The sequence below is a fragment of the Fringilla coelebs genome (genome assembly GCF_963513975.1).
Source record: "Fringilla coelebs genome assembly, chromosome: 3".
NCBI lineage: Eukaryota > Metazoa > Chordata > Aves > Passeriformes > Fringillidae > Fringilla > Fringilla coelebs.
This window is the reverse complement of record NC_140030.1, coordinates 6,220,994-6,248,033: the sequence shown is the minus strand read 5'-3', so window position 1 is coordinate 6,248,033 and position 27,040 is coordinate 6,220,994. Positions and strand designations below refer to the sequence as shown.

Genomic DNA, 27,040 nt, shown 5'->3' with positions numbered 1-27,040 from the left:
AAAGTTGCCTCTCATAAACACAGAAATAAACTCTCAGTGTGTTCCCTTTTCCCTTCTCATCCACATTCTCATCTCACTGTCTGCTCCAGATCCACCTCAGCTGATCTCATTGGATGGTGCTCAAAGCACAGCATCTTTCTGACAGTGGAACACAGATAGCAATGTCTTCTCCTGGCAAAGCAGGCCCCTGTAAACATTGCTGCTTTTGTTAACACAATTTTAACTTCCTAGATCCTCTTAGTTTATAAAAGGGAAGATGGGTCCTAAAGGTATTTCAAAGACAGCAGTCCTTCAGAGGTATTTCCTTCTGCAGCATGAAGGATAGATCCAGTGAGGGTGTGAACGTGTTTTGAAGGGATTGAAGCAAGGAAGTTATGTAAGGCAGGGAAAAGGATACCCCCACAGGCTCCCTGGCTGTTCCCTGAAATTGCCAGAGACTGCAGTCAAAGGAAGACATCTTAGTAGAAGATTTGGGAATATTTTATAAAACCTGACTTACTCATTTTAGGTTTTTTTTTTCCTTGTAGCCCAAACTATTTATGTGTTGTGATAAAGGATTGACCAGCGTCTCAAAGTGACCTGAAAAATTACACAGGCTGGACTGGCCAGTTTCTGAACTGCTGAGTCTGTTTTGTTTGGGCACATGATTCAGACCCTGAAATGGGAAAAAACAAGAGCAAGATCCCAGACCTGCCACGGTTTTGACTTCTGCAACCCTTTGCTCTCTGCAAGTTCTAAGACATGGGGGAATTGTGGCTGCCGGCAGCTGATGCTCTGTTTTACCAATCCAACACAGTAACCAGCAGCCCTTGCCAGTTTGTTTTGCTGTTTGTTGAAATTCTATCTGCCCAAACTTCTGAAAGATGTTTTTAAAGGATTTTAACAAAGGCCTTTCGCATGGGAGTAATTTTGTATTTTGTGGGCATCATCACATACAGAGGTATTTGCTTGATTAAGTGTGTTTTATTAAGCTCTCTCACTAAAGGATATTCCTTCTTCTTCCCCACATTTCTTTTGCATTATGATCTCACTTAGATTACTAATGCAGCCAGATGCATCCTGGATAATTTGGCTCCATGCAAAGCGTTATTTCCCTGTGATCTCTCTGTTGATACAGTCGTTGCTATAGTTCAACATTATCCAATGATTAAACCAGGACTAAATAACATCTCTGCATTTGAGAAGTACAATTCTGCTATGAAGAGTCATCATGTGCAAGAATGCCTCCATCATACTGGGTAGATACCCTGCTCTGATTTTGATGGCATTCCCAGTTCCCTTCAGGCATGCCCTAGAGATGTTGACTAAACCTGGCTGGAAAATCCTTCCTGGCACAAACACAGTTTGAGGAACTGAGTCCCATTGACTGTTCAGGGTGTTGAAAGCTTTTCTGATACATTGGCAGATGGTCCAGACAAAGAGGAATTTTTAAAAAGTTAAATAGAGTTGTCATGATGGTATGAATGAAAAGGAAACATAGGGAGAGGGGAAGTGGAAAGATTAGGAAGTGTTAATATCATGGTATGGCATGGAGTTTCAGAAGGAATCAGAGATTCATGCTGTTGCATACAGGTGGACCACAAGCATGCCATCAGTTCTGACTCACATCTGCAGTGATCCACATCTTATGCCGAGTTTTTACCACTTGTGGTGAACAGAACAGTCGATACCACAGTGAAGCTACTGCACAGTTTTTAAATGGCTCTTTTTTCCCTCCTCACTGTACATCATGGATTTGTCTGCAGCAAAAAACACATGTTCTTTTAATTGAGTTCAAAGCGGGGAAGGAACCAGCAAAGGTTTAAATTACAAGTGGAAAGAGAAGAGTTTGCAAAGCGAGGCCAGTTCTGTGAAGCACTCTCCCAAATCCCCCACTCGCTCAAAAAAATGTTAGAGTTTTTCTTGCCCCAGACTCTGCAAAGTTCAGCCCTTCCTAATTTAATCACTTAAACTCTGGTAAACTGCAAACTCTAGTAAACTGCAAACTTCAGCATGCTCACAGCTTTCTGTAGATAGCTATCACATCTCCCTCAGCCCTTGTTTAGCCAAGCTGCATGCACGACATTCTTTTAATCCTTGTAAAATCAAGACAAACCAAGCTATCAGTTTTGAATATACACAGAAATGCATCTTCTCCCAAATCTATCAGTGACCCACAACCATTTATTAGCTGCCTTAGCCACTCCATAAATCCAGTAGAGGGAGGCATTACACAGATGTGGTTCTACAGCTGAGGAACTGTCTCCAGATATTTGGGGTCAATAAAATGAAGCAAGGTCACAAACAACCAAAGCTCTGTCTGCTTTAGTGGCCAGGTAGATGTGGAAAAGAGACAAGACTTGTAAGGGAGGGGGAAAACTGTTTCCTGGGATGGCAAAAATTAATCCCCCAGTGCTCGAGGTGTTTGAGAGAGAGATGAAATTACCCTGAAGGGAGGGCACTAGGGGAAAAATAATCTTTGATTTAGATGTTCCAGAAAATATGTGGAATAAGGCTTTTCCATTAAATTAATGCATGAAATCCACAGTGTCTCATGTTGATTTAGCAACTGTATTATATGAGATGCAATTCATGTAAATCCACATGCTATTTTCTCATCCATTCAGCAGAGGCCTTAAATAAATAAAACAGCCTTGTTACCTATTTTGCATGTTCTTATTTCTGTTCTACCAGTTTAGTTACAGCTGTGGTAGCAGGAAAAGTTGTTATAAGGCAGGACACTTACCCAGCAACTTGTATGCTCCCATTGGGAGCCCACAGAATCAAGTTCTCATTATGAACTCTATTTTCACCTCCCACATAGTGAGCACTAAAATAGAGGGGGGGAAAAAAGGCTTCTGGCATGTAAAAATATAGAATTTCTTCCTTAGGAGAAATGAATTGAAAACTAATTTTCAAGGAAGCAAAGCTTTCTATCAGCAGTACTGTTATTTCTTATTATTGGTTTGAATTGCTTTAGCACCTGGAACCTTCATCTATGCTGAGGACTGTGCATTGCTGCCTGCTGCCGGCTAATCCAGGGGCAAAAATCCCTCTCTAAATCAGCAAAGGAAAGGAGCATGGTTTGCTCCCATTTTACAGATGGAGACCTGGTAAAAGAAGATGTAAAGACACTTGTCCATGTCTATTCATCCAGCAATGCAACCAGATCTCTTGAGTTTGAGTCCAATACTTTAGCCACAAAACCCTCCTCTTTCCAGTTTCAGTGTTTAATTAATGATGATGATGTCTGCAGCTTCCTCTTATCAAGCCATCCTTTCATCAATGATAGTATTGTGGTTATTTCCCTGCCATGTGTATGGCTGTCTTCCAATTATTTTACCAGCTCCTGAAACCATGTTCACAAGTGTAGAATTTGCTAATCTTTCCCAAGTCCCTTCTTAAATGTGAAGCTGAAGCTCTGCTTTCAGTGCACACCAATTTTATGTTACTGATGAATGTAAAGCAGTGATGGTAAAACCTCCTGGGATATGTGGATTAGCTGAGGCTTCCAATATAATTTGTGCTGCCACCTGAAGTGTGAGGTATGGTTCTTTCTTCCTACCACCAGTTAAGCACCTTAAATTATTTTACCAAGGAAACTGAAGATCCTTAGAATAGCCTGTGAATATCATTAAAATGTTCCTTCATGCCATTTCTGGTTGAGTTTGGAAATAAATGCAACTTGGTCCTTTCAGGACTGGGGGGCTTCAGGTTTGTCCCCTCTTATGGCAAGTCCCCTTATTCCATGGTTCTTTCCATAATATTTACCTTTCTCCTTTGTGAGCATCAGGGGAAGAGCTTTGAAGGGTTTATTTGCCACTGGCACCACCTTCCTATTGTGAAAAAAGGACTAAGTTCATGATGACCCAGAGCTGACTCAGGACCAGTTGTAGGCCCTTCCATTAGCTCTGCATCAAGCTGAATGAGCTATACAGCACGTCAACAACATTATTTCACTGATCTTGCTTGGAGGGGGTGAAAAGATATGACATTATCATAAGTGGCTTTGTTTCATTATCCACTTTGTCTTACTTTAGCTGACCTTTTCTTGGATAAGTCTGCATTCTGGGCATCTGGTAAGAACATGCCTCTGTCAGGCAGTTGGATTAGAAGGTTGCTGTGCATCCCTTCTAACTGAAAGATTCTATTCTATTCTATTCTATTCTATTCTATTCTATTCTATTCTATTCTATTCTATTCTATTCTATTCTATTCCATTCCATTCCATTCCATTCCATTCCATTCCATTCCATTCCATTCTATCATTTCTTGGTGAAATTAAAAATCAAATGAGCAAGCTTTATTCCCATTTATGATAAGATGTGTGTTCACAGGAACGCTTTATCTTGTAGCAGACATTAATTTCATGTGCATCACCAAGATGTTATTTTCCATGTTCTGTGATCAAAAAGAAGAAGAAGAGGATTTAAAATTATTGAAGTCCCCACAGCTGCTCTATGAATAAATAAAACAGGGCAGGACTCAAGTCCAGTGGAAGATGGCACAATGGCACAATTCAACTCACATCCAGAGCAGGGTGGCCACATCCAAACAGTTTGTTGGGACACATCCTTGATCCACACCAAGAACCAGGCCTAAATGCTCCTTGGCACAATGCTAGGTAGCCTGGACAGAAGTAATTCTGCATTATACACTAGCAATTTATCAGTCTGAAAAGTCATTGGCCAGGGCTTCTGCCCATTCCCTGGTTCTTTCCAATTACTTAAAGATTAAATCTACCATGATCTAGAGAGATCTGGTTTGTTGTCCCTTGATGGGTAGTTTAGGCAGTTAACTCAGATAGATCCATATGGATCATGTAGATTGCTGCCTTTGTGCCTGGATTACAGGAAGAGTGGAAGCAGCAAAATGTGTGATATGAACAATAAACTAACATAGGGAGAAGTAAAGAAAGGGAGCAAGTAGCATTCTATGGAGACATTTATTCTCTGGAGATGTTTGGATCCATTCTGAGGTCACAGTGGGAAATCCAGTTTTCTTTATCAACTCATGATTAGTATTCCCTTTTTTCCTTCCCCACCTCCCCCCCCCCCCCATAGCTAAATGGAATTAATGCCATTTAATTATTAGATTATCTGTTCATTAATGGGAAATACTGTCTAGGGTACCTGTGGAAGGTTTCTGGGCTATTTTTTTCTGAGCAATTTTGTGTTTTAATTTTAAGGAAAAAAAATTTAGATACTTAGCCTGGCCTTCGTTGCTGCCAACAACACCTGGCAGGCTGGTAACATACACAAAAAATTTCATCTGTCATCAGTAAAATGCCAATCCTGCAGTCCATGCTGGGGCAGAATTCCCACCCAAGGCATTATAAAACCCTCAGGAATAAGGAAGACTGAATTGGAATCTTATTTTGTTCAGGTTCATCTCTTATTGTGTTTTGATTTTCATTCCTTTTGACGGAAAATAAAATTCACTATAGTTGACCATTTGAGCATCAGGCTTTGTTTAGGTCTGAGACTGGCACACGCCCAATGTTTCAATCAAAGCCAGAAGACTAAAGGAGAGGGAGATAAAGAGCAGTCCTTGTAAAGACCTGTTATCCCATTTTGCAATGTTCCAGAGAAGGAAAAAGTTACTTACAGACCCCCGTGGTTACTAGCTTATACCTTGAAGCATGACATTTTATTACCTTTCTCCTCTAACTGGTCATCAAATAATCCTACTGTTTTTTAACTCCTCTTCTACAGAATGAATCCATCAGTCTTGCTTTGTCCTTCATATGTTTTTTTGAACATCTTTTTGCCTTTGTTAAGAGTCCCAGTTTAGCCTTAATGTGCTGCTGCTTAGCAGTGCTCACAACACTCAGACATGCATTAATTGATCTTTGGATATGCTCTCCTTCCCTATCTGCTTCACTGATTTGTTCCGTTCAATTTCATCCAACACGTCTCACATCGAATTGTGCTGTAATTTCCTCTGCTGAAGTCCAGCATCCTTTGTGTTTAACTCCTGGGTCTCTCCATAGTTCTAATTACAAACCTGGAGGATTTAGTTGGAATTTTAATGGCAGTATAATAGTAAGCCTAGAGCCAAAACAAGTACTCAGTATTTTGGGACTGCCATGAACTGAGAGGCAGACCAGGCAGCAGGCTTTAAACACAAATGTGCAAAAAACATTTAAGGAGACTTAACTTAAATTCCTTCTTTTCTCCTTTACCAACTCATTTTATTAGGGAAAGTTTAATTTGTTAAATTGAAATGCTCAGACATTTTAAAGAGAAAAGACTCCAAAAATGTAGCATGTATTTCATGCCAAAATGCTATTCCAGAGTTTGCCACCCATTTGTGTTTCAGTAGAAATACTTGCCTCCCACTCCTTGGCACTGAGTCAAAACTCTTTTTCTCAAAGGAGGTGCTGAAAAAGCATCTGAGTATTAATTTGTCTTTTGTGGGAGGTTTTAGTGTTGTTATAAATCACTATAAATCACAAATCAGGCTTTAAATGGGAGACTTCATAAGCCAGTCTCACTGAGTAAGGCTGTGAAAATGAAAAGCTTAAAGCAAACGTTATCTTGATGTGTTGTATTTAAATCACCTCTAACGGACTTAGTGGCCTGGTTTTGCCAGTGTCTGACTGCCCTTCCAAATGGTGAAGGGAAATGTGGTAGACCTCTCCTCTTCCAGTGATTAATGTGATTCAAAGCTCCATTTGTCAATGGAAGCTGCTTCAAGTCCCACTTTTGAATTTGTGGACAGACTTTTCTCTAAGGATGTCATATCTTTGCAATCATTACTGGTAACTTACCCAGTGCACAGTCTGAATTTAAGATCCTAAGGACCAAGACAGCACTTCTTGTTCTGATAAAAAATATATGTGATTCCATACGTACAGTTCTGAGTGTCTCAAAACCCCAGCCAGAGACTTAGTAACACCCTATATTTACATGACATTTTTCATGCTGAGGTATTTCTCTGAGTCTGGTACACCAACCATGTGTAGGTAATTATCAGTAATCATCGCTTATTGTTTTTACAATTCTTTTTCCATTTTGGCATTAACTTTGAAACGGCAGCTTAACATGAGCTCATCTAAACGTAGACTTTGGGAAGACAACACTTCTGAATAGGAGCTGTATAGGGAGTCCAACAAGACAAAGCATTCCAAGTTGGAGCGTGGCCAGGACACCAAAGTCATTGCTAGAAGTCATGGGATCACTAATGCCCACAAAGTGGTCAGGACCTCCACTGAGTTTTATGAGTGTAATGTCTCACCCTAAGAACAACTTCTTCAGCAGCACAGTACCCCATTGTACTGCCCTGGACTCCTTCATGTGCAAGGAGAAGAGTCCCATTCACTGAACCCCTCGTGCCAGCGCGCCCGGCTGACCAGACTGTCTTAGAGCATCTCCCAGCCCAGCAGACCACCTGTCTTGGCTCACCACATGTGGCTGGGCGCCAGCAGGACATGGCAAAGCTCTCAGCTTTCTCAGATAAAGACATTTTTGGGGCCTCATGGGATTCGTCCATGTCTACTGAATTTTCTTCATACCTTCGTGCTTCAGCTCAACAGTTTGCAAAGCAGAGGGAATCAATCTGGAAAGCTCCTCCTTTGTGTCTGCAGCAGCCGGGGTTGGTATCCCAGCGCTCCGGGCGGTCCAGTGATAAAAGGCTACTGAGAAAACTCACTGAATCCACACATCCCAGCACTGCCCAGGCCAAACTGCCTTTTACCACATGGAGCCATACTTCAGGTGACTTAAATACTCTTGAAAAGCTGTTGAAATTGCAGCTGCCTTCCCACCTTCTCTGGTAATGCAAATCCATCTCTTTCTGTCAATGTGTGGACCCTGCTGTGAGTTTAGCCAGGCAATGGTGAGCAGGAGTGATTTCCATATGACAAGAACTCTGGGCAGCCCAGCAGAGATTAAAATATAGGCTTTTTCAGTTTCCTTTGCCATTTACAGTTAGCTACAGGACGCTGCTGCTTGGACCTGTGGCTTTTGAACCTTTCTCTGGCTTCATCCACCAGACTTACAGCAGCTCTGCGCAGAAAAGAGGAAGACAAATTGAAACCTTTAGGTATGTGGGGAATCTGTAGAGTTGTTTTAGGATGCCAAGGCAACTGTTATAATTATGTGACCAAATTCACCACTGAAAGTTCAACTCACTTTCCCAAGTCGCTGCCCAGGTAGCTTGTCTATGCACACCATCCATTGGTTAACAGGGTTAACAGGGTTAAAGGTTACCTTTTATTTCTTTAAATAAAAACAACTTTTAAAGATTCTCTGGGGGATTACACGAAGGCTAGAGGCCTGTGTACATAACTGAGTTTTCACTGACACAAGTCAGACACAGGTCCTGAGAGCATGAATATCTGAGTAGCTGTAGCTAAAATCAAAGGAAAATTCAGGCTAAAAAGGTGTGGACAGTAGAAGAGGTAGAAAAAATAAACAGATAGGATGCTAGCTTGGTCTGAAATTGGAATTTAGATATCTAAATCTTACTGTGGCTGGGATTTAAACCGATCCAACCCCACCCAAAGAATAGAAACATCATAAAACATGGATGGATCTGTCTTAGCAGACATTGTTTCCACATAAGGTCTGGAAATCACAGAGAAACATCTGAACATGAGCTAACCATGATGCAACACAACAAATAGACTCTGATCTTGGACTTAAATAGGAAAATTGTGAGTAAGAATAGAAAGAGCACTTACTAGTTCAAGACGGGTAGAAATCTTGCAGGTTGCCTTGCCTTTTTGTGTCTGGATCTGGTCTATATCCTTCGATAGTGAAATAGAATTTCAAGAAAGAATCATATGTGACATGAGTTTAACTTTTGAGGCCTGTGATGTGACTTCTTCACTGGAAAATCAACATTAGAGTATTATTTTTTTCAAAGAAAATCCTTACCTCAAATACAGGTCTGAATTAGAAAAACAACTAAAAACTCAAGGGGCACTGTAGGCTGTAGAGATAATGACACATTTCCATGTCTCCAAAGTCCATGGAAAAGAGAAATCTTGGGATTTGCTCTGTCAGATGACTATACAGAAGTTATGTAGAAGTCCTCTGTATAGTTATGCACTTCACTAGTATGAAAAAGAGAATTCTTAATATGAAAAAGGGAATCTGCCTTGGACACACTGTCAATGGTATGAAAACAGATCCAAAATTATGGTTATTCAGCATCAGCTGAACATCCGTGCTGCATGTTTTCCATTCATCCAGGCATTTGGAAAGAAATCCTGGTAGTTTGTGGAAAGGAGGGAGTAGAGGATAGAGAGAAGAAGGAAGGAAGGAAGGGAGGGAAGTAAAACAGTGTTGATTTTAATTTTTGCTATGGTTTGTTAATTTTGGCATGTGGGAGGTGGAATAGCTCCTGGCTTTTCTTTTATTGTGATTATACTTTTTAATGTAGGCAAACACACCTGGAGCTGACAATAGGCATTTTTCAGTAGCCCATTGTAATGAATAAAACTAAAAATAAAATAATGAAGCTAAACAGAAAACTGAGTGTGTGTTTATCTTAAAGTGACACCCTAAGGCCTTACTGTTGTACTCTCAAACAGCATAAGCCTGTCACCCTGGCAACAAACAGATAGAGGAACAAAGATATATATTTACCTCTTGAAAGGGGGGAAACCATTTGCAGGGCTAATTCCTGTGGTCTTTCTGCAGGTAGAAGTCCTGAGCAGTTTTATCTGAGTAGGATCTAAGTAAAGACATCAGGGTTGGCCTGCCATTATATCCTGATTCTTTTCTTTCATCCACCACTTACAAAACAAGTCAAAATAAATGCCTATGGAATTATGATTGCCTGAAATAATGTACAGGAAGTAAGAGTGTAAAACAGGGAATGCTTTTGGTTGATAAATATGCCCTCGAATGGTACACATGAGCTAAACACTGACATATGTTACCTGTTCCGAGACACAACACTGAGGCTACTGTTTTTAATTCCATAAACTTATGTCTTTATAAGAAGTATTTGTATAATAGTTGTCTATACTTTTATTCATATATTCATGCACATGCTAACATACACAAGCACGCACGTTAATAAAATGTCATTCCTCAGAGGCTAAAGCGTCTTTGCTTAAGGATTTTCAAAGGCAAAAACTCTGAGTGTTTAACCCATAGACAGATTCAAAAGCAATTTCAAAGACCACATTGTTTCTTGCCCTGGTTTGTTAAAATCTATGGGTCTCAGTTGGTTATTTCATGGTAGTAACTCAAAAACCAAGACAAAACTGAGTGCATGTACTCATTGATTTGGAAGCTGTCCCAGACTTGATGAGTATAAAAGATGAAAGTGACTTTTCTTCTTGCTTTCTCTCGGATTTCTATTTCTACAAAAATTCCAGGTTCACTCATAAGTCCCAAAGATGTAGGGGCACTTCAGCTCAACAGAGCCACATTGCATGGGCTGTGGCAGTGTGCAAGAGGTGAGTATTTTCTTTGTGTGGTTAGAAGTTACAACTATGAGAATGGTGGACAAATGGAAACTACCAACTGCTGATTCTATGCCAGCTGTCTTTTCCAAGTGTTCAGGCTGTCACAATTTCATGTTCTCAGTCATTGCTTCAGCAAATAATTCAGGATATGAAGAAAGGAGTTAGTGATGCTGGAGATGGAAGCTAATCTTACACTGGACATACATAGACATACTTAGTCTTCTGAATTTGGGACAGTCTTATATAAGACAGAAAATGCGCCTGAATACACATTGATAAAGATGAATTTGAAAGTTATTTGACTCATGTTCAAACAAAAAAAAAATTTACTACATGGTTTGTTTCCTTAAAATGGAGTTTATTTCATTAGAGATGAATAAACAGCAGCACTTATGCATCTGTGAAGCAATAAATTTCAGAATTTTGGGACTCCTGAGAAGTGGGCACTCAAACTTTTGATATTTATTGCTTTCCTTAGGAAATTAATCCAGAAGTGTCTGATTCTGAGCAATATCCTGAAGACCTCTACCTTCATATTAGTTTTTAGCAGGTGGCATCTTGCTCAAGACCACAGGAGAAGAATTTAGCAGGTGGTCTTTGAGGAGACTTATATCACTTCTGCTTTCTGTTTGTAAGAAGAAGGAGGGAGGTTCAGCAGAAGAACAGCTCCTACCAGAAGGGGTGTGCCAACAGGAAGCAGTACCAGTGGCTCAGTGGGTGGCACACTCTCCATCTGAGCTGGAGCTGCTCCCAGTCATCACCTCCACTGATGGTAGGAGAGGTTGAGAGGTTGAGAGGTTGAGATAGTAACCTGAGTCCTCAAGAACTGTTTTCCTCTCATTATAATTTTTCATCTTATTTTACAGTTAATTTTGGGAACTGATGCTTTCTAGACTTAGCAGATCACTGACAAAATCAAGTTTAGCTACAGAAATCTAGCAGGCTACACTGTGAACATCACAGAATCACAGGATGGTTTGGGTTGTAAAGATCCTTAAAGATCACCTTGTGCTACAACCCTGCCATGGACAGGGACACCTTCAACTATCCCAGGTTGCTCCAAGTCCCGTCCAACCTGGCCTTGGACACTTCCCCTAATGGGGCAGCCACAGCTACTCTGGGCAACTAATTTCAGTGTCTTACTCCTATCACAGTATAGAATTTCCTCCTAAATCTATTCTAAATTGTCCCTCTTTAAGTTGAGAGCCATTACTCCTTGTACTGTCATGACATGCCCTTGTAAATATCTTCAGCCAGGTTCCTCAAAATCCTGTCCACTCTGACCTTGAATGTTTCCAGGCATGAGACATCTACCATCTCTCTGGGCAAGCTGTTCACAAATATCCAGATATTCCTTTCTATACAAGAGACTTCTACACTATATAATGACTATTTCCATATATATACACAACACGGTGGAAAAATAAAAATATATCATTCAGACCCTTGCTGAGATCTCTTATGAGGAGGAGATCATATTGAAATGTGTCTTTTCTCCTGCTCTTTTATTCCATTAATGGCCTTTCAATATCTAAAGCAGGCTTTAAAGAAAGATGGGGAAGTAGTAATACAAGGGGTAATGGTTATAAAATACAAGAGGGCAGATCCAAATTAGATATAAAAAAGAAATTTTTATGAGAAGGGTAGTGAAACACTAAACAGGCTGTCCAGAGAGGTGGACAGTCGCTGGAAACACTGAAGGTCGGGTTGGACAGGGCTCTAAGCAACCTGGTCTGGGTTAAGATTCCCTGTACCTTGCAGGGGAAGAGTGAGTGTAAAAAAGGCCTAAAGATGAAGCTGATGAAATAGATCTTTACATGAACACAATACCAAAAAAAAAAAAAAAAAAAAAAAGATCCCAATACAAAAAAAAAAAAAAATATATATGTATATGAATTATTATGCTGGAATGTATCCAAACTGTTTTTTCTTTCCAGAATGCATAGCTGGGATACTTTTGTTCACATCTTTATAGCTTTTATTGGGCGATAATTTATAGGCCAGCTGATGTCAGCATAATCAGAGTTTAGTACGATTTCTTCTTCTTTTTGCTCAGCAGTGCTGTATTTATTGGCCTGTTAAGTTTCATTTCAGTGAGGTGCAGCCTGAGCCAACAGTACATAACTTTGAAAAACTCCTGAAAACAGGGTCTCTCCCTGCACTTTATACTCCCCCTCATGCTTTATATTCTCGTAATATATTAAAAGATTCTAGTGTCACCTTCCAAGAAATATCCAACATTTGCTCATAAATAACTTTTAGCAGTTTTGACTTTTCTAAATATTTGTGGGTTTTATTTTTTTTTATTCCCACTTTGCCTGACAAAATGACAAGTTCAGGGGCAAAGCCTGATTGACTGCCCAGCATTAGACATTTCACAACTGTCTAAGCATAGTTCAGATGTCACCAAACCCGGCGGAGAGGCCTCTATGGAGTTCAGCAGGTTATCATTTTCCTACTGTTTGATTTGTGGTTACTCTGCTTCAGTAACTGTAAAGAAATTAGTTCCCGGCTAGACAGGAACTGGTAAAACGAAAGTGGTGTTGATAGAGGTGTTACTGACATGGGCAGGATTTTTCTCCTGTAAGTGATATTTGTCCTGTCTTGTCCCAGTGCATTTTCTAAAATCACTACTTCTACTGTCTCCACTGGCTTTTTTGGTTTTTTTTTAACATGCATAAGTAATCACTTTGCCTAGAAGCTTTTTTCAGCCATTTCTCCTCTGCATTTTCATATCTATTTTTATGGTTTGCAGTGAGCTCTCAGTGAATACAGAGCTGGTTTGCTCTTCTCTTGCCTGAAGCTGCTCTTTCATTGTTGGACGTCCCTGCGTTCACACACCTCGCACAGAGAGGAAATAGATGTGAACTGAGGCTGCAGAGATAAAAACTGCTGAGACTGACGAAAAGAAAAACTTAATCCAGCTTGCACAAATGAAGTCTGTGTCAGAAAGTTACACAGCTCCTCCAGCCTCATTCACGGTACACTGAATTTGTCTTATAACAGGACTATTATTTTTTCAAAACATGTGTTTTCAGGGCCATATTTAAACTAAGAGTAAATACAGGTTTGCCAGCAAAAAAAGGCCTTTCAATATCTTGCCTATATTTTCAACCAATTCCTGCTCAAACAATAAATAAGCCAAAGAGGGAGGTATTTTTCTCTTCTATGGAAATGTTGATATTTTGAACTTTTTCAGGAGATAAAAATATTCAGACACAAAGCTCACTGTAGTTTGGGCATATTAAACCATTCTTCTCAGAGGAAAAAGCACCAGCTCCCCGAATTATAGCAAGAGTTCTTTTTGATTTAGTCTAATTAGTTAAAATTTGAAAAGACAGCCTGCTTTTAAACCAAACCAGACCAAAACCAAACCCTTATGATATTTCATTTTGAAAAATGGCAAAAGATGCCATTTGGAATGGGAACACCTAGAAACTGTGGGTGAACTTGTAATGAAACTGGCCCTTCCTGCATATATTTATGGCTGCCAATGAATCAGCTTTTTTGTTTTTTTGAAGATTTATACAAAAACTTTGAAGAACTCCACCAGAAGACCATTGGCATTTAAATATACAGTATTCAAGGATAAGAACAATAATTCTTCCTCATTACTAGGAGTCATATTTGCTTTGACCAAAGTAAACCCTTTCATAGCATTCAACTATTCCTTGTCCCATCCAGACCAATTCAATTGGGAAAATGAGGACCTGAGAGTTGCATCATAAGCTGGTTTGTCATCTGAAGTTCAGCTTTTTGTTCTGTAGTCTCCTGATTTGGTGCTGGGTGTCTGCTACTGTGACAGCTGTCACATGGGCATCACCAGGTGTTCAGAAGATCCTCCTCTGTGCCAGGTTTCTGTGCAGCTTGAGCTTGTCTCTGATGCAACTTAGTGATTTCTGAGCATGAAAAGCTTTGTCATATAAGAGGAAGAAATCAGGGGGAAAAAACACAAAGAAAACTGAAGTTGAAGAACAAAAAAGTCCAGTCAAAAATGACCTGGGTCCACGCACCCTGTGGTCCCTTGGGTAGCCAAAGGTCCCAGCAAGACCAGCCTATGCCTGGCAGACCTCAGTGAAAAAGCCTGGAGGTCAGAGCTCTGCTGTCCTTTGCATCCTGAGGACTGGCTCTGTGGGAAGTGTTCCCAAGAGCACTGATGTGGCAGAGAACTGGAGTCATACACTCTACACCGTACCCTTGCAGTGATTGAGTCAGAGAAATTAGCGATGGAAAATGCACTTAGGTCACTCGGTCCATTCCCCAACTGTTTGAAGGTTGCCCCCTGCAATGTGTTCTTCATTGCTTTGTCTAGTCAGCTTCCCCCTTTTCCCTGGGGGTGCCATTCCACGTAGTAATAGACCTCGTTGTTAGGAAAATTTTCCTGATGTGCAGCCTAAATTTTCCTTGGCTCACGTTCATCCCACTACTTCAGTTAAAACCTCCTAGTCAGCTCTTAACTTCTCTCCACCTCAGGCCCTTTTCTTCCATCAGAGGAAACAAATGAGTCTGATGGAGTAAAGCCCTGTGTGTTTAAAAAATAATAACATCCTTACCTCCCAAGAGTGATAGTCCATTCAGAATTAACATTAAATGTGCAAATTGCCTTATTTTATGCAGAAGAAATTAATAGGCCCTTGGAAGCTTTAATCACATGTCTGTTGGCATGGCTTGAAAAGCCCAATGTCTACCACCATTTACTGAAACACATGGAGCCAGGTCCCACCTGGAACAGATCAATCTGCCCTGGTTGGTCCATCCAAGCTCAAAGTCCCATGGAAATTTGTATCACCCAAGGCTTGTGAGTTCCCTCCCAGTCAAGGCTGGGAATAGAACCGTTTACCAGCTCACTGGTGGCATATGTCATGGACTGTGGGACACCACGCTGGTGTCACCAACACTTCCATTATTTTGAAGAATCTGGGAGAAACTGTGGGGTTTGGATTTCCACTCACAGATAGCCAGGTTAAGCTAAGAATCCACTGTACTCTCCTAGCAGAGCCGCATGAGCATCTGATGTTTTGATTCTGCTGACAGGGAGAAGAAATGTCATTTTCTATCGACCCAAAATAAATACTGTCCAAAAAAAATTGAGGAAATGGGTAAAATAGCAATGCAGAGGAAGCAAAATGCTTCAATTATTTCTTGAACTACTAGTGTGGCTTGATATCTTTAATAAAATAAATATTTAGAAATAGAAACAGTCTTTGGGATTTTTCATACTTTTTCAGGACCCTCTTATTTTTGTTTTGTGACAAAAACAATTTGTTGCCATCACCATGAATCACCAAGGGCTTCAGCTGGTGGAAATCCACAATTTTCTGTTCAAAATATGTTTTGAATTACAGTTATAAGTACTAAGTTCTTCTAGAGGGCTGTTCCAGTAAGACCTGTCTCTGAATAAAATGAGATTTCAGCCAAAGTTCAAGATAAATGGGAAGCCAGGCTGAGTGGTAGATGGGAATGATGTGGATCAAATCTGATGTTTACATTACACAATGTACAGCAATTGTCTGGGAACCACTTCCACAAGAAAAAGCAGTAGTGAGAAGTTACTGTTTCATCCTGGCTTATTTTAGAGAGTCTGCAGCAGAACCTGGCAAGGGTTTGTGGTGCACTTCTGTCTTCAACTTCTACATAACTGAATTCCTCTTTGTTGAGAGGAAGATTTCGGTTTCATATACCACTTGTTATTAATAATTATCTTGTGCTGTTACGGTTTTTAAAATCCCTTTCCATGCTAAGCTTTGCGTGATGGTAGAACAAAAACCTACTCCTTGCTCTGAAAATGTAAAGGTTTGGTGTAAAATGAGGGGGACAGAGAGCAATCAGTGTTATAGAGGAGCAGATGGACACCTTTGCTCAGAGCTGCAGTCCTGGCACGCCCAGGAGAAAGGATAGAGTCTCATCCCTTCATGCCAGGCTGGATGGGGCTCTGAGCAACCTGATCTCATGGAAGGTGCCCCTTTCTATGACAGGGAATTGGAACTGGGTGATCTTTAAGGTCCCTTCCAAGACAAACCATTCTGGGATTCTGTGACATCTGAAAGCCCAGAGTATGTCACCTTTGTTTCCTGTAAGACCAGTACTTATGGCCTGAAGTCCTACAGCCTAACTCTGGCTAAGCCAAGAGCAGGGTTTCAGTGTCTGTCAAGAGGAAGAAAAATTCCATGTGGAAGATGATCAGAAACACCTGAGCAAGTACAAAATATGCTGCTTTTCAGCATTCAAAAGCAGTCTCCCAGCCCAGCCATGGCTGGGAAAGCCCTTGGGTCCAGCTTTATTCAGCTCCAGTGCACTTTGGGAGCAGTGCTGCCTGCCTTGGTGTTCCTCTGGCACAGTGGGTTCCACATCCAGCTGGGGCTGGGCAGACCCTGCGTTTCTATTGCATCCTTGGGTGATGTGAGCAGAGGATCCCCAACCCAGGGGATGAGTATGGAGTATGTGGCTTTGGTCCCTGGCTGGGTGACTCAGTTGTCCCCTCCCAAGCACAGCCATGACCAGCAAAAACACTGCACGCACAGCCCAGGACAGGGACAGTCAGGGCCACAGGGTATCCTTGCCCACACTGGTGGTGCAGCATCTTCTGCCCTGTGGCATCCAAAGAGGATCTTTCACCAGGCTGGCAGCTGTGGGCTCAGGATAAACCACCCTGTGGTTATGGGTGCAGCCAATCCCTGGCACAGGTGTCCTGCTTAGTTGTTCACAGACTGAAACACTGAAGAGAAACCCAAAGAACTCTGCAAAATGCTGTACTGAAAGGTCTGGGAGAAAGCTGGAGGCACAGTCCCTGCAGCTTTGTGGGCAGAGATGGGTGTCCACAGGGGCATCTGGCAGGGGGTACCTGCTTTGTGCTTCCCAGACTGAGCTGTGATGGAAAACCCTCTTGTCTGGAGGAGGGAGCTCACTCCCAGGCTCTGAGCTGCCAGCTTGCAGCTGGGCTAATGGGAAGGAATGCACTCCCCAGCAATGATTCTTTATAAATTATTTTTACTGGAAGATTTGAGTGTCGTTACGGTGAATGTGTGTACAAATATTGGAAGAACAATGTGTGCTAGAGAAAACAAAGTGAAAAACCACCCGGCTTCCTAGCTCTCCTGGGTAAACCTGTGATTTCTCCCACCTTCTTGAGTTGCAGTCTAATACAATATTGTACAGCCTGCTGCCTCCTTAAATAATTCCTGCTGGAGTAGCAGACACTGAGTACATCACTCAAACCCCATGAAGTTGTTTAGCTTTCTGTTCCACATCCTGAGGAGTTAATTCTCTGGGAGAATGGAATGACCTGGATGTTCCTCTGGGTGCTCTCCTGGCACAGGATAACTCCTGGCATGGGGCTGGAGCTGAATATTTTGGGGGGGCTTCCAGCTTTACTGTCAGTCCTATTCTCCTGAGTTCCCATTTCCCTTCTTCCTGTTCCTCACACTGCTATTGTGATTCAAATAAATGTGATATATTAATGTTTCACCGGTTTAAAATGAACTGCAATTACTAACAGAGGATTTATTTCATTTACTTCCAGCCACCTAGAAGTCAAGCATCTGGCTTACAGGAGTCATCTATAGTCTGGGAGAGCCATAGGCATTGCCAGACGTCAAATGCCTTCCGACCTATTTTAAATACCTTTTGTAGGCTGAGATGAAAGCCCATGGCTGTAGAGGGACTACAAACCCAAGGTTTGGATAATTCAGGTGTGGTGACTTGAAACCCACCTTCAATGTTTGTTCAGAAAAAAACAGCAAAAGATGAGATCAGTGTGTTGGGGATTTTGATAGGGAGGCCACAAGGGATTGTGTTGATCACAATGCTGACTCTAACAACCTGGCCTCCAGCCTTTACATTTTCTCATCCAGAGTGTTTAAGGGTGTTTTAGTAGAAAAGCAAAGCAGCATCTGCCAATTTTAAAGTAAATCTTTCCCCATAAATTCCTTGGAAAATAATAAGCTGTGGAAGAGGAAGAAGAAGGAGCAACTGAAGATGTCACAAGAGAGAAAAGGCCAGCAGGGGATTTTTAATATTTTAACAGCCCCTGGAGTGTGAGATGATGAGGTTAGTTCTACACAGGACTTTGAACACTCACCAAGGCACTGTAACTTTTAGCCCCTCATGCTTTGAGCTGAATCAAAATGAATAATTTAGAGAAGAAAGTCTCTTGAACTCTTTGCCATGGGTTGTGTGGATCTGTCACGTTGTCATTTCTGCAGGTACTGGGGAACTGTGGGGACACAGTGCCAGCTCCACTGGGGTTTCTGTCTTTCTGCAGCCATCCCGCTGCCACTTTTAGAGGCTTTAGGAGACTTTTTTGTGGTAAGCTGCACTCTAGCTTTTGACTGGCAGCATAGCACATGTGGAGCAGCAGCTCAGCAGTGCCAGTGAAACTGCTGAGCACACACAGGGCAGCAGCAGGGCTGGTAGCACCAAGCTGGATGGGGATGGGGATAAATGAAAGCCAAGAAGAGCAAACAAAACCTGAGATAGAGTCAAACTTTTGCCAGCAAGGTGATGCAGTCAGAACAACCACTTGTTTCTTGCAGTGTTGAAGTGGTTTAATGAAGTTGAGGGAGTAATTCCCAAAGGACACAAGTGCTGAATGTACTGAGTAGAGAGTGATGCACTTTGCTGAATGAGGAGCAGGTGGGCAGGACCCCTCTTAGCATGGCAGAGAAGCCCTTTTGGGCCATGTGGGGCTGCACAGATGTACCTGAGCTGGGTTTCAACTCCCACGGGCCAGGCACAAACCCTGCAGAGGATTCTGCAGATGGGGACCTGTGGCATTAGAGGAGCCCTGTCTGGGCTCATCCCGGCTCAGGGTTCAGGGGCTGCCCCTGCCCACAGACAGCCTCTGTCTGCCCCCCTCACTGGCCCCACAGCCAGTTGCTGTGCCCTGTGAGGGCCAGCAGTAGTTACCAGGTCAATCCAAAAGCTGCTTCTTCTGGCTACAGGCTCTGGTCCCGCTTTGTTGTCAGGATGCTGCAGGACCAGACAGCTTGGAGTCCAGACAGCAAAGGTGTTCACATCTTTGGCTGCGACACCACAGGAATCTCATTCCTTTAAGAAGAGGCTCAGGAATGGCACTTTTCCCTCCCTGCCAGCTGGATTGCACTCACAGCATCTTTGAGAACGAAGAACATTGCCTTTGCAGCTGAATATAGGTAACATTTCCAGGCTCTTTCTGGATTTGCATGCCATGGAAACTGTTCCCAAATCCCTTAGACACTTAAATGAAGTCGGCTCTAACCTTGGTTGGTAAAGCATCAGCAGCTGCACAGCAATACTTTCTAATTTATAGCTGTGTGCCTTGCATGGATCTAGAAAACTCCAGTGACATTTTCATCAACATTGGGCCATGAAAGGTTACCACTGGAAAACAACAGGATCAATTAGGCAAAACTATCGACAGCGGGGGAATATGATATTTATTTACTGCTTATGCTAAGATGAAAGAGGGAAAGATGGTAAAAATGAAAATTATTCCTTTTATTTTTTTTAATCTTGGAGCTTTTCCCTTTCTTTCATGTCCTATATTTCATAACAAAAGGAGTAAAAGTGATAAACTTCCTTTATTTTTGCTTTTTTAGTCTAAGGAAACTGCAATGGACAAATCAAAAACCAGAATGTTTTAAAGATACTCCTTTTATCTCCTTTAGTTAAAACATATATTTAAACAGAAACTTAAAAGGTAGTATAAGACATCTATGAAATGGTTGGGGTTTTTTTCACCTTTTTGCTAAACACAGCAGAGGAAAAAATGTCTGATCAGACTAGAAAAAAAACATGATTGAGCAGGACAATTCCTTTGTCTTTCAGGCACAGACTCAAAAAATATGGATAGGTTTATATATAAATACATATGCAGTAACCAAAACCTCAAATTCAAATACACCTGAGCTTTGGGGAAGTTTGTATATTGATTCAATCTTTGTGGCTTAGGCTCATCTGTAACAGAAATATTTGCAAATAGACAGAATACTTCCTCTTTAATCTTATCTAGTGATCTGTCTGTCTGGGATTTTCCTAGAGATGGCCTCAGATCCTGATATCTGAGGGCTGTGTAGCTAAATTATGGCGAGATCATACACAGCTTCACAGAGACCTTTACTTTCTTCTCTTTGCCATGAGCATGTGTTTTGTTTTAATCCACTGGGATGAAAGGCAGAGCAGCAGCATAGCTTGGCTCAGCTGCCACCAGGACTGTGCTTGGCCCACATTTGGGAAAAGCTATTTGGACTGCTGGGTCATAAAATCACAGAATGATTTGGGCTGGAAGGGACCTTAAAAATCAGGGACACTGTGGACAGGGACAACCTGGTCTGGTTGTTTGCACTATGGGCAGACCACAGCTGGGATGCACAAAACAGATGCAAGAGCTTTTAGTTCTCTTTCCAGGGGCTCTTCCAGAGCTCCAAGCACATCCCAGTCTTCATCTCCAGCTCTGGTGCCTCCACCTGTCCAACTGTACCTCACCAGCTGCTCTACAGGCCAGACATTTAGGAAGAGCAAATCCTGAATTCATGTCCAAGAGGTTTTTCTCATCTACCAAGAGGACTGTTTAAGGTTTCACACCTTCAACGTCACCTTTAGGCAAGCTGCTGCACCTTGGCAATAGGGAAAGATTGTGAAATCTCAGGATTTATCCACGTGTGCCTGGCTGATTGTTGTAAATTAGCTTGGTCTGTTTATGTCCTTGACCAACCCTGGGCACCACTGGCAAATCAGACAGATTGACTTGAGCTAAGCACCTTCACTTCTCTCTGTCTTGGAGGGCAGGAGGTGGATGAGGCTGTTTGGTAGCTGTTCAGAGCCACTGCTGCTTATACAACTACCCTGCTTTATATTCTGAACAATTTATCAGGGCTTATACCTGTGCTGGTAGTTACAATTACCCCCGAGATTTAGTGCACTGGGAAGGGCTCCAACTTCAACAGAGCTGTGCCATTTAACATGGATGAGGATAAACATGGAAATTTTTCAGAGTTTCATTGTGTCCTTTCCTTTCTGTGTCCCCCCACATTGCCCAGAGTGGTTTTGTCGTGGCCTTGAGCATTTTCTCGTGGGTAACTTCTCACCACTTCAGATTCCCAGCATTTTCTGCGTGAGACCTCACCGGCTCCTACCAGTGCTCGTGTGGTTAATGGGTGAGAGAAGGGGAGTGAGCGCATCCGAAAGGAATGCCAGAAACATAAACAATTTTATTAACAAGACCACAAAACTATTTTTTAATATATGCAGCCATTTACAAGGGGCAAACAAACAAACTGACAGAAAAACCCACTGGGGAGACATGGTCGGTGTCTGCGACTGCAGCGAACTTGCTCCAGTGGCGTGGGCAGGTTTGGGGAGGGTCCCTTTCCTCTGGCCAGCACCACTCCCTGTGACATCTGGCCCTAAGGAGGTGGGGTGCCACCAGCATCCTGCTGGGGTGCCAGGGACGATGCCAGCTGGGTGAGGGCTCGGGCAATGGTGGAGAGGTGGTTGTTCATGGTCCGCAGCTCTGCCAGGATGTCGCTGACGTTCGCTGACGCCTCGGAGCCCGCGGGCACCGCCTGGGCAGCCGGCGGCGGGGCCGCAGCTCCAGGAGCGCTGCTCCCCATAGCTGCTGCCTGGGGATTTTCCTCTTGGGAGGGGTGTGGGGCTGGGCTGCTGCAGGGCTTCATGCCTTCCAGGGAGCCTGTGCTTATGGGTGGCTGGTCTTCCTCCTTGCCTTGGATGGTGGCAAGCGTTGCTGAGGCGAGGAAGGGCAGCCAGTTGATGAGGTGGGTGGCACCACTGGGTGGGACAACTGGGAGATAAATCCCAGGGTGCAGGGATGGAGTAGAGGTGGGTGGGGCAGGAAGAGAAGGAAGTCCAGGGTGAACAGTGGCAGCAGAAGTGGATATTGATGGTGAAATAGGAGGTGGTTTTGGATGTAAGGCTGCAACACACGTGGGTAACGGTGGTGAAAATGATGCAGTACCAGTGTCAGAGGAACAGGAGGGTGATGCTGGAGCTGTGAAAGGTCCAGGCTCTTCAGAAGTTGGTGGTGAAGTGGCAGCAGGTGGAGCATCAGGAGTGCAAGGATCTGAATCTGCAAGGAAGATACACCATGAATCTTCATTCACACATATACACAGACTGCTGCCTGCTGTGCCCTCAATGGGACCAAGCCTTCTTTGTTGAAAGGGGAAATTTCACCAGCTGGCAGTGATACTCTCTGTAGGCCCATTAGAAAAGAACAGATGTAATCTAAGACAAGAGCCTATTGTAGGTTAGCATGACTAAATATTATAAAACTAAATTATCTTTCCACTCTCATTCTTCATAAAACCTGTGGACAGGCCTGAACATTTTTCTGGTTGGCATCTCATAGCTATGAATTAGCTGGTGAATTACCTACTTGTTTTCCTGGCCAGCCATGGAACCATGGTAATGGTTCTAAGTGACTCAGATGTCCTGTGTAGTTGGGAGGGCTGGACAGCTTCTGCCTGAGCTAAATTGCTGCTTTACAGAGGGTCCCAGTTTTCAGCATTTTGGTTTGAACAGACAGCTAAACACCAGACACAATAAGGGCTACCCAGTGGCTTATATCCTTCAATGTTTTTTTATGTGTGGAGGCATGGCAGAGTTCACAAAATAAAAGTTTGATGTATATCCCTGCCTAGCTCCCTTCAGCAACTTCAGATATAAAAATTAAAAAGAAGAAACAGAAAGAAATTGTTGACACTCTTTGCATCCCTGACTGACATTTGTGCCCTCTTGGAAGTAGTTCACTGGACCTCATCTGATGTCCACTAGGATCATTAGAAACATTCTTGCTTGAACTGAGTCCCTTAGATACAGCATAGGAAGAAAGAGCAGCCTCTGGATGATATAAAGAGGCTTGGAGAGCCACATGATAGTCTAAGGTGCTCTACCCACTGTGCCCAGTTGCTGAATACCATATGGTAAGGATGATCCTATTTCTACAATCATTCTGAAAGCCAGAAATATAATAGGAAATTTTACTTTTTCAACAGCCTCAAAGATTTGCATAGGTGGAATTACAATGTCACACTGTACATCTTTATTTTAGCATTGGGAACACATTATACAAGAGGTGGTGAGATGCTACAGCAGTGGTCAGTGTAAAACAGATGGATTTTAAAACTACTTTTGCTGCAATTAAGTGCAAATTTTAAGGCACTGCTGTGGATAAAAAGACACAAATTAATAAATTTATCTAGGTTAAAACAACTTAGAGAAAGCCAAGTAGTGAGGTGTTAACACTATGCTATTATTATTTCTGGCATCTAAAAAATCTGATGTGAGAATCCATTTTCATTGCTGGCTGCTTTGGTATTCCAGATAGCAAACTGAAATTCTGACTCAAAAGCAAAGGTTTTTCCCTGTCATTCCTAATACCAAACCAGCTGGACATGCAGGCAGAAAAAGTCCATCTTTGTCCCACATGGGATTACTATGTTGTTCTTAACCAGACACACATGTTGCTTGGAGGGGATTATGACACAAAATTGAGTCTGCCTTTATGTTCCTGAGATTTTTATGGAGAGTTACAGCAGGTTCCTTGAAATGGTTTCCTTCCTTTGTGTATTGGCTTTCTTCCCAATACAAGGTCCCTGCCTACACAGGCACTCGACCCCTGTCCACTGGAGGTGGGCTGAGGATGCTGGGTTTTGGGCTTCCAAAGTGCTCTTGATTTGCCTTTGGTTTTTCAAGACAAAAACAAAACAAAACAAAAAAAGCAGAGCTCAACTACAGGTTTCTTTTCCATCCAAACCACTGAAGTTTGCAAGGACTGAGATGAAAGTTTCAGGTTTGGCTGCACTGTGGTGTTAACCAGAACAGTGTTTATGGTCCATATATAGTGTGCCTAATCCCTGTCCACACTGCCCAAGCAAACCAAATTAAGTGTGATGTTTTTCCATACATTAGAGAGCAGAGGAAGCTTGACAAACCTTAATGTAATCTGGTTTATAATCTGTGGCAAATAACTGTCACAACTGATTCTTATATAGTCAGAGATACTGGAGTTAATATACGAAGAGTAGCAACTGATACAGACAAAAATAGGGGCAAAAATCTGGACACCAAAAGCTCTTCCATTTTGCTGAAACCTTTCCAAGCACTGCAGTTTCCCTATCAGAAGCCACAGCTTTGTCATTCCCCTAATCCCCCTTTAAGATTTATTTATGCCATGTTTTTGCTTTAAACACAACTTGATCAGCTTGATCAGGCTCCCACACTTCCCTCTAAGAAATCCCACATGGGTCTGGACACCTGCACAGGGATCCTTGTGTATCCAGGACATGTGGGAGCTGTTGCAATGCTCAGATCATAGAACAGAGTGACTGATGATTGGGATGGGTCTGACCCAGCTGCTGAGCATCCAAAGACTGCAGAATCACAGCATCACTGAGGCTGGGAGGGACTCTGCAGACTGCCCAGTCACAAACCCTGCCCAAAGTAGTGTCAAAAATTTTTTCTCCAAGGTCAAAATTGCTGGAGTGTGTTTGAGAAAGCCCAGTTTTATGTGAGTTCTGAATAGGATGAAACCTGGAGCAAGCAACTACTGTTGTGTATCAGATACAACAGGTTGATTCTCTTTATTTCCTTCCTCTCTAAGGTGGTTTTTATTTTTTTTTCTCTCATTGCAACTCATCACAACTTTAGTGCCTGGTCATTTCCACTTTTTTTGTGCAGTCCTCACAGAAAGAGAGTCTTAACTGGAGCATCCAGGAGCACTGTCACTGCTGGGGGTGTTCAATCTGCATCTAGACAGAGCTGGAGCTAAGTGGGGTTGGATGGATGCCTGCAGAGAAGAGAGATGTTGAACACAGAGTGCTCAGACAGGTACAGTTTCCTTCCCTAAACATATCAGCCACCTGTTGCTGGACATTCAGCATCCCCCAGAACACCCAGTCCACAGAAGCTGGGTGGATGCTGCAGCCTACCCCCACATGCAAAGACTGACTGTTCAAGGCAAGCTTGTAGCTTAGAAGAAAATTTATATCAGCAGCTGGGGGAGTGAAACCAGGGTTGGGATCAACTTCATCTAAACAACTCAACTAAAACAGAACTGTACCAGTGCATAAGAATGACTGCTCAGCCTAAAAAACATTCCCTACCCTCCTGATCTACTAGGGAAAACCCTTGTAAATCCTTGTTTTACCTATTTGCAAGTGGGAGGAAACACTTCTGCTCTGCCACCTCCAAGAGGATCTCAGGGTGTCCAAAACTCATGGGACTGTAAATAGGGTAGGTAATTCAGTAATGAGAGGGACCAGAGGAGCACCTCCAGGAGGGGATTTCCTAGTACTTGTCCTGCTCATGATGATGGGTGTCACTAAAAGATTAACGATCTGCCCTGTGAGAATGGCCAACTAAAGTTATTTTAAATGCATTCAGCTGTATGAGAAGATCATGTATTTAACTTCAGAGTCAGCCTTGGCTATCTAAGCTGCTTTTGTTTGACTACTGATTTTATCTGCCTTGCAGCTAAATTGCTGCAAACTCTGATTTCTTAGTCTATTGTCAACTAACAAGGGAAAGGTCTGTGAAGAAGAAACCTTGAGGGAAAAGCAGGAGCATGACTTTCCACAGATTCAGCTCATCTAACATTAGCTCTTTAGCTGGAATCTAGCATGAGACAGTTGTCTTGGCTCCAGTCAAGAAAGAAGCACCTCTGGGGTGAAGCCATTCCAAGCTATCAAGTCCCTAAGTGGAGTGAAGGATCGTGCTCTGAAGTGTCCCTCCCCTCCCAGAACTTCTGGTAAATCCACTACCTTAGATGGGCTGAGTAGCTTCTAAATGGCTGAATTTGGGTGAGCTGGATTTCTCACTTTATAGGTAGATGTAACAAGTAATTTCACAGAATCACAGATTGGATCAGGCTGGAAGGGACCACAGGGGATCATCTTGTCCATGCCCCCCCGCTCAAGCAGGGCCATCCTAGAACACAGGGCACAGGATTGTGTCCAGATATTTTTGGAATACCAATAAGCAGACTCCCCACGCTCTCTGGACAGTCTGTTCCAGTGCTTGGTCACTGCCCAGGAAAGAAGTTTTTCCTCATGGTCAGGTGGAACTTCCTGGGCATCAGTTTCTGCCCATTGTCACTTGTCCCATTGCTGGGCACCACAGACTAGAGCTTGGCTCCATCCTCTTGGCACCACCAATGTCTTATCAATTCTCAATAGCAGATGGGTAATGCTGCTTCTGTGTTCCCATGGGAAGCACAAAAAAATAGAGATAAGGTTTAAGATACAGGAGAGTAGAACCTGAAGCCCCTAGAGTGCTTCAAGGAAAGAGCTTGTGGTTGAGAAGGTGATAATCTTTCAAGTGAGTCAGGACTGAAAAAACAATCTCTTTCTAGAGTGCCATTACTTTATTTATTTAAATAACCAGGACTTCAAGGGGGATTATAAAAATGAGGGAGAACAACTTTTAAAGAGGGAAGATAGTGATAAGAAAAGGGGGATTTCAAACTAAAAGAAGAGAGATTCAGACTCAGAATCAGAAGAAAGTTTTTACTCAGAAGGTGGTGAGGCACTGGAACAGGTTGCTCAGAGAAAATGTGCCTTCCCTGGAAGTGTTCAAAGCCAGATTGGATGTGGCTTTCAGCAACCTGGTCTGGTGGAAGGTGTCTCTGAGAGGTTGGAATGA

The 27,040-nt window shown here is 42.5% G+C and overlaps 1 protein-coding gene across 1 annotated transcript in view; it reads right to left on the bottom strand.

Annotated features, from left to right (window-relative positions):
* Positions 1–21,786: 21,786 nt before the first annotated feature.
* The window catches only part of RUNX2 (RUNX family transcription factor 2), a gene marked incomplete at both ends in the record, with an annotated part of 213,030 nt that continues 207,776 nt past the window's right edge, over positions 21,787–27,040 (bottom strand). The window contains one exon of the mRNA XM_084203332.1: positions 21,787–22,466. Coding sequence (XP_084059458.1) covers positions 21,787–22,466 — 680 coding nt within the window. The remainder of the gene's footprint in view (positions 22,467–27,040) is intronic.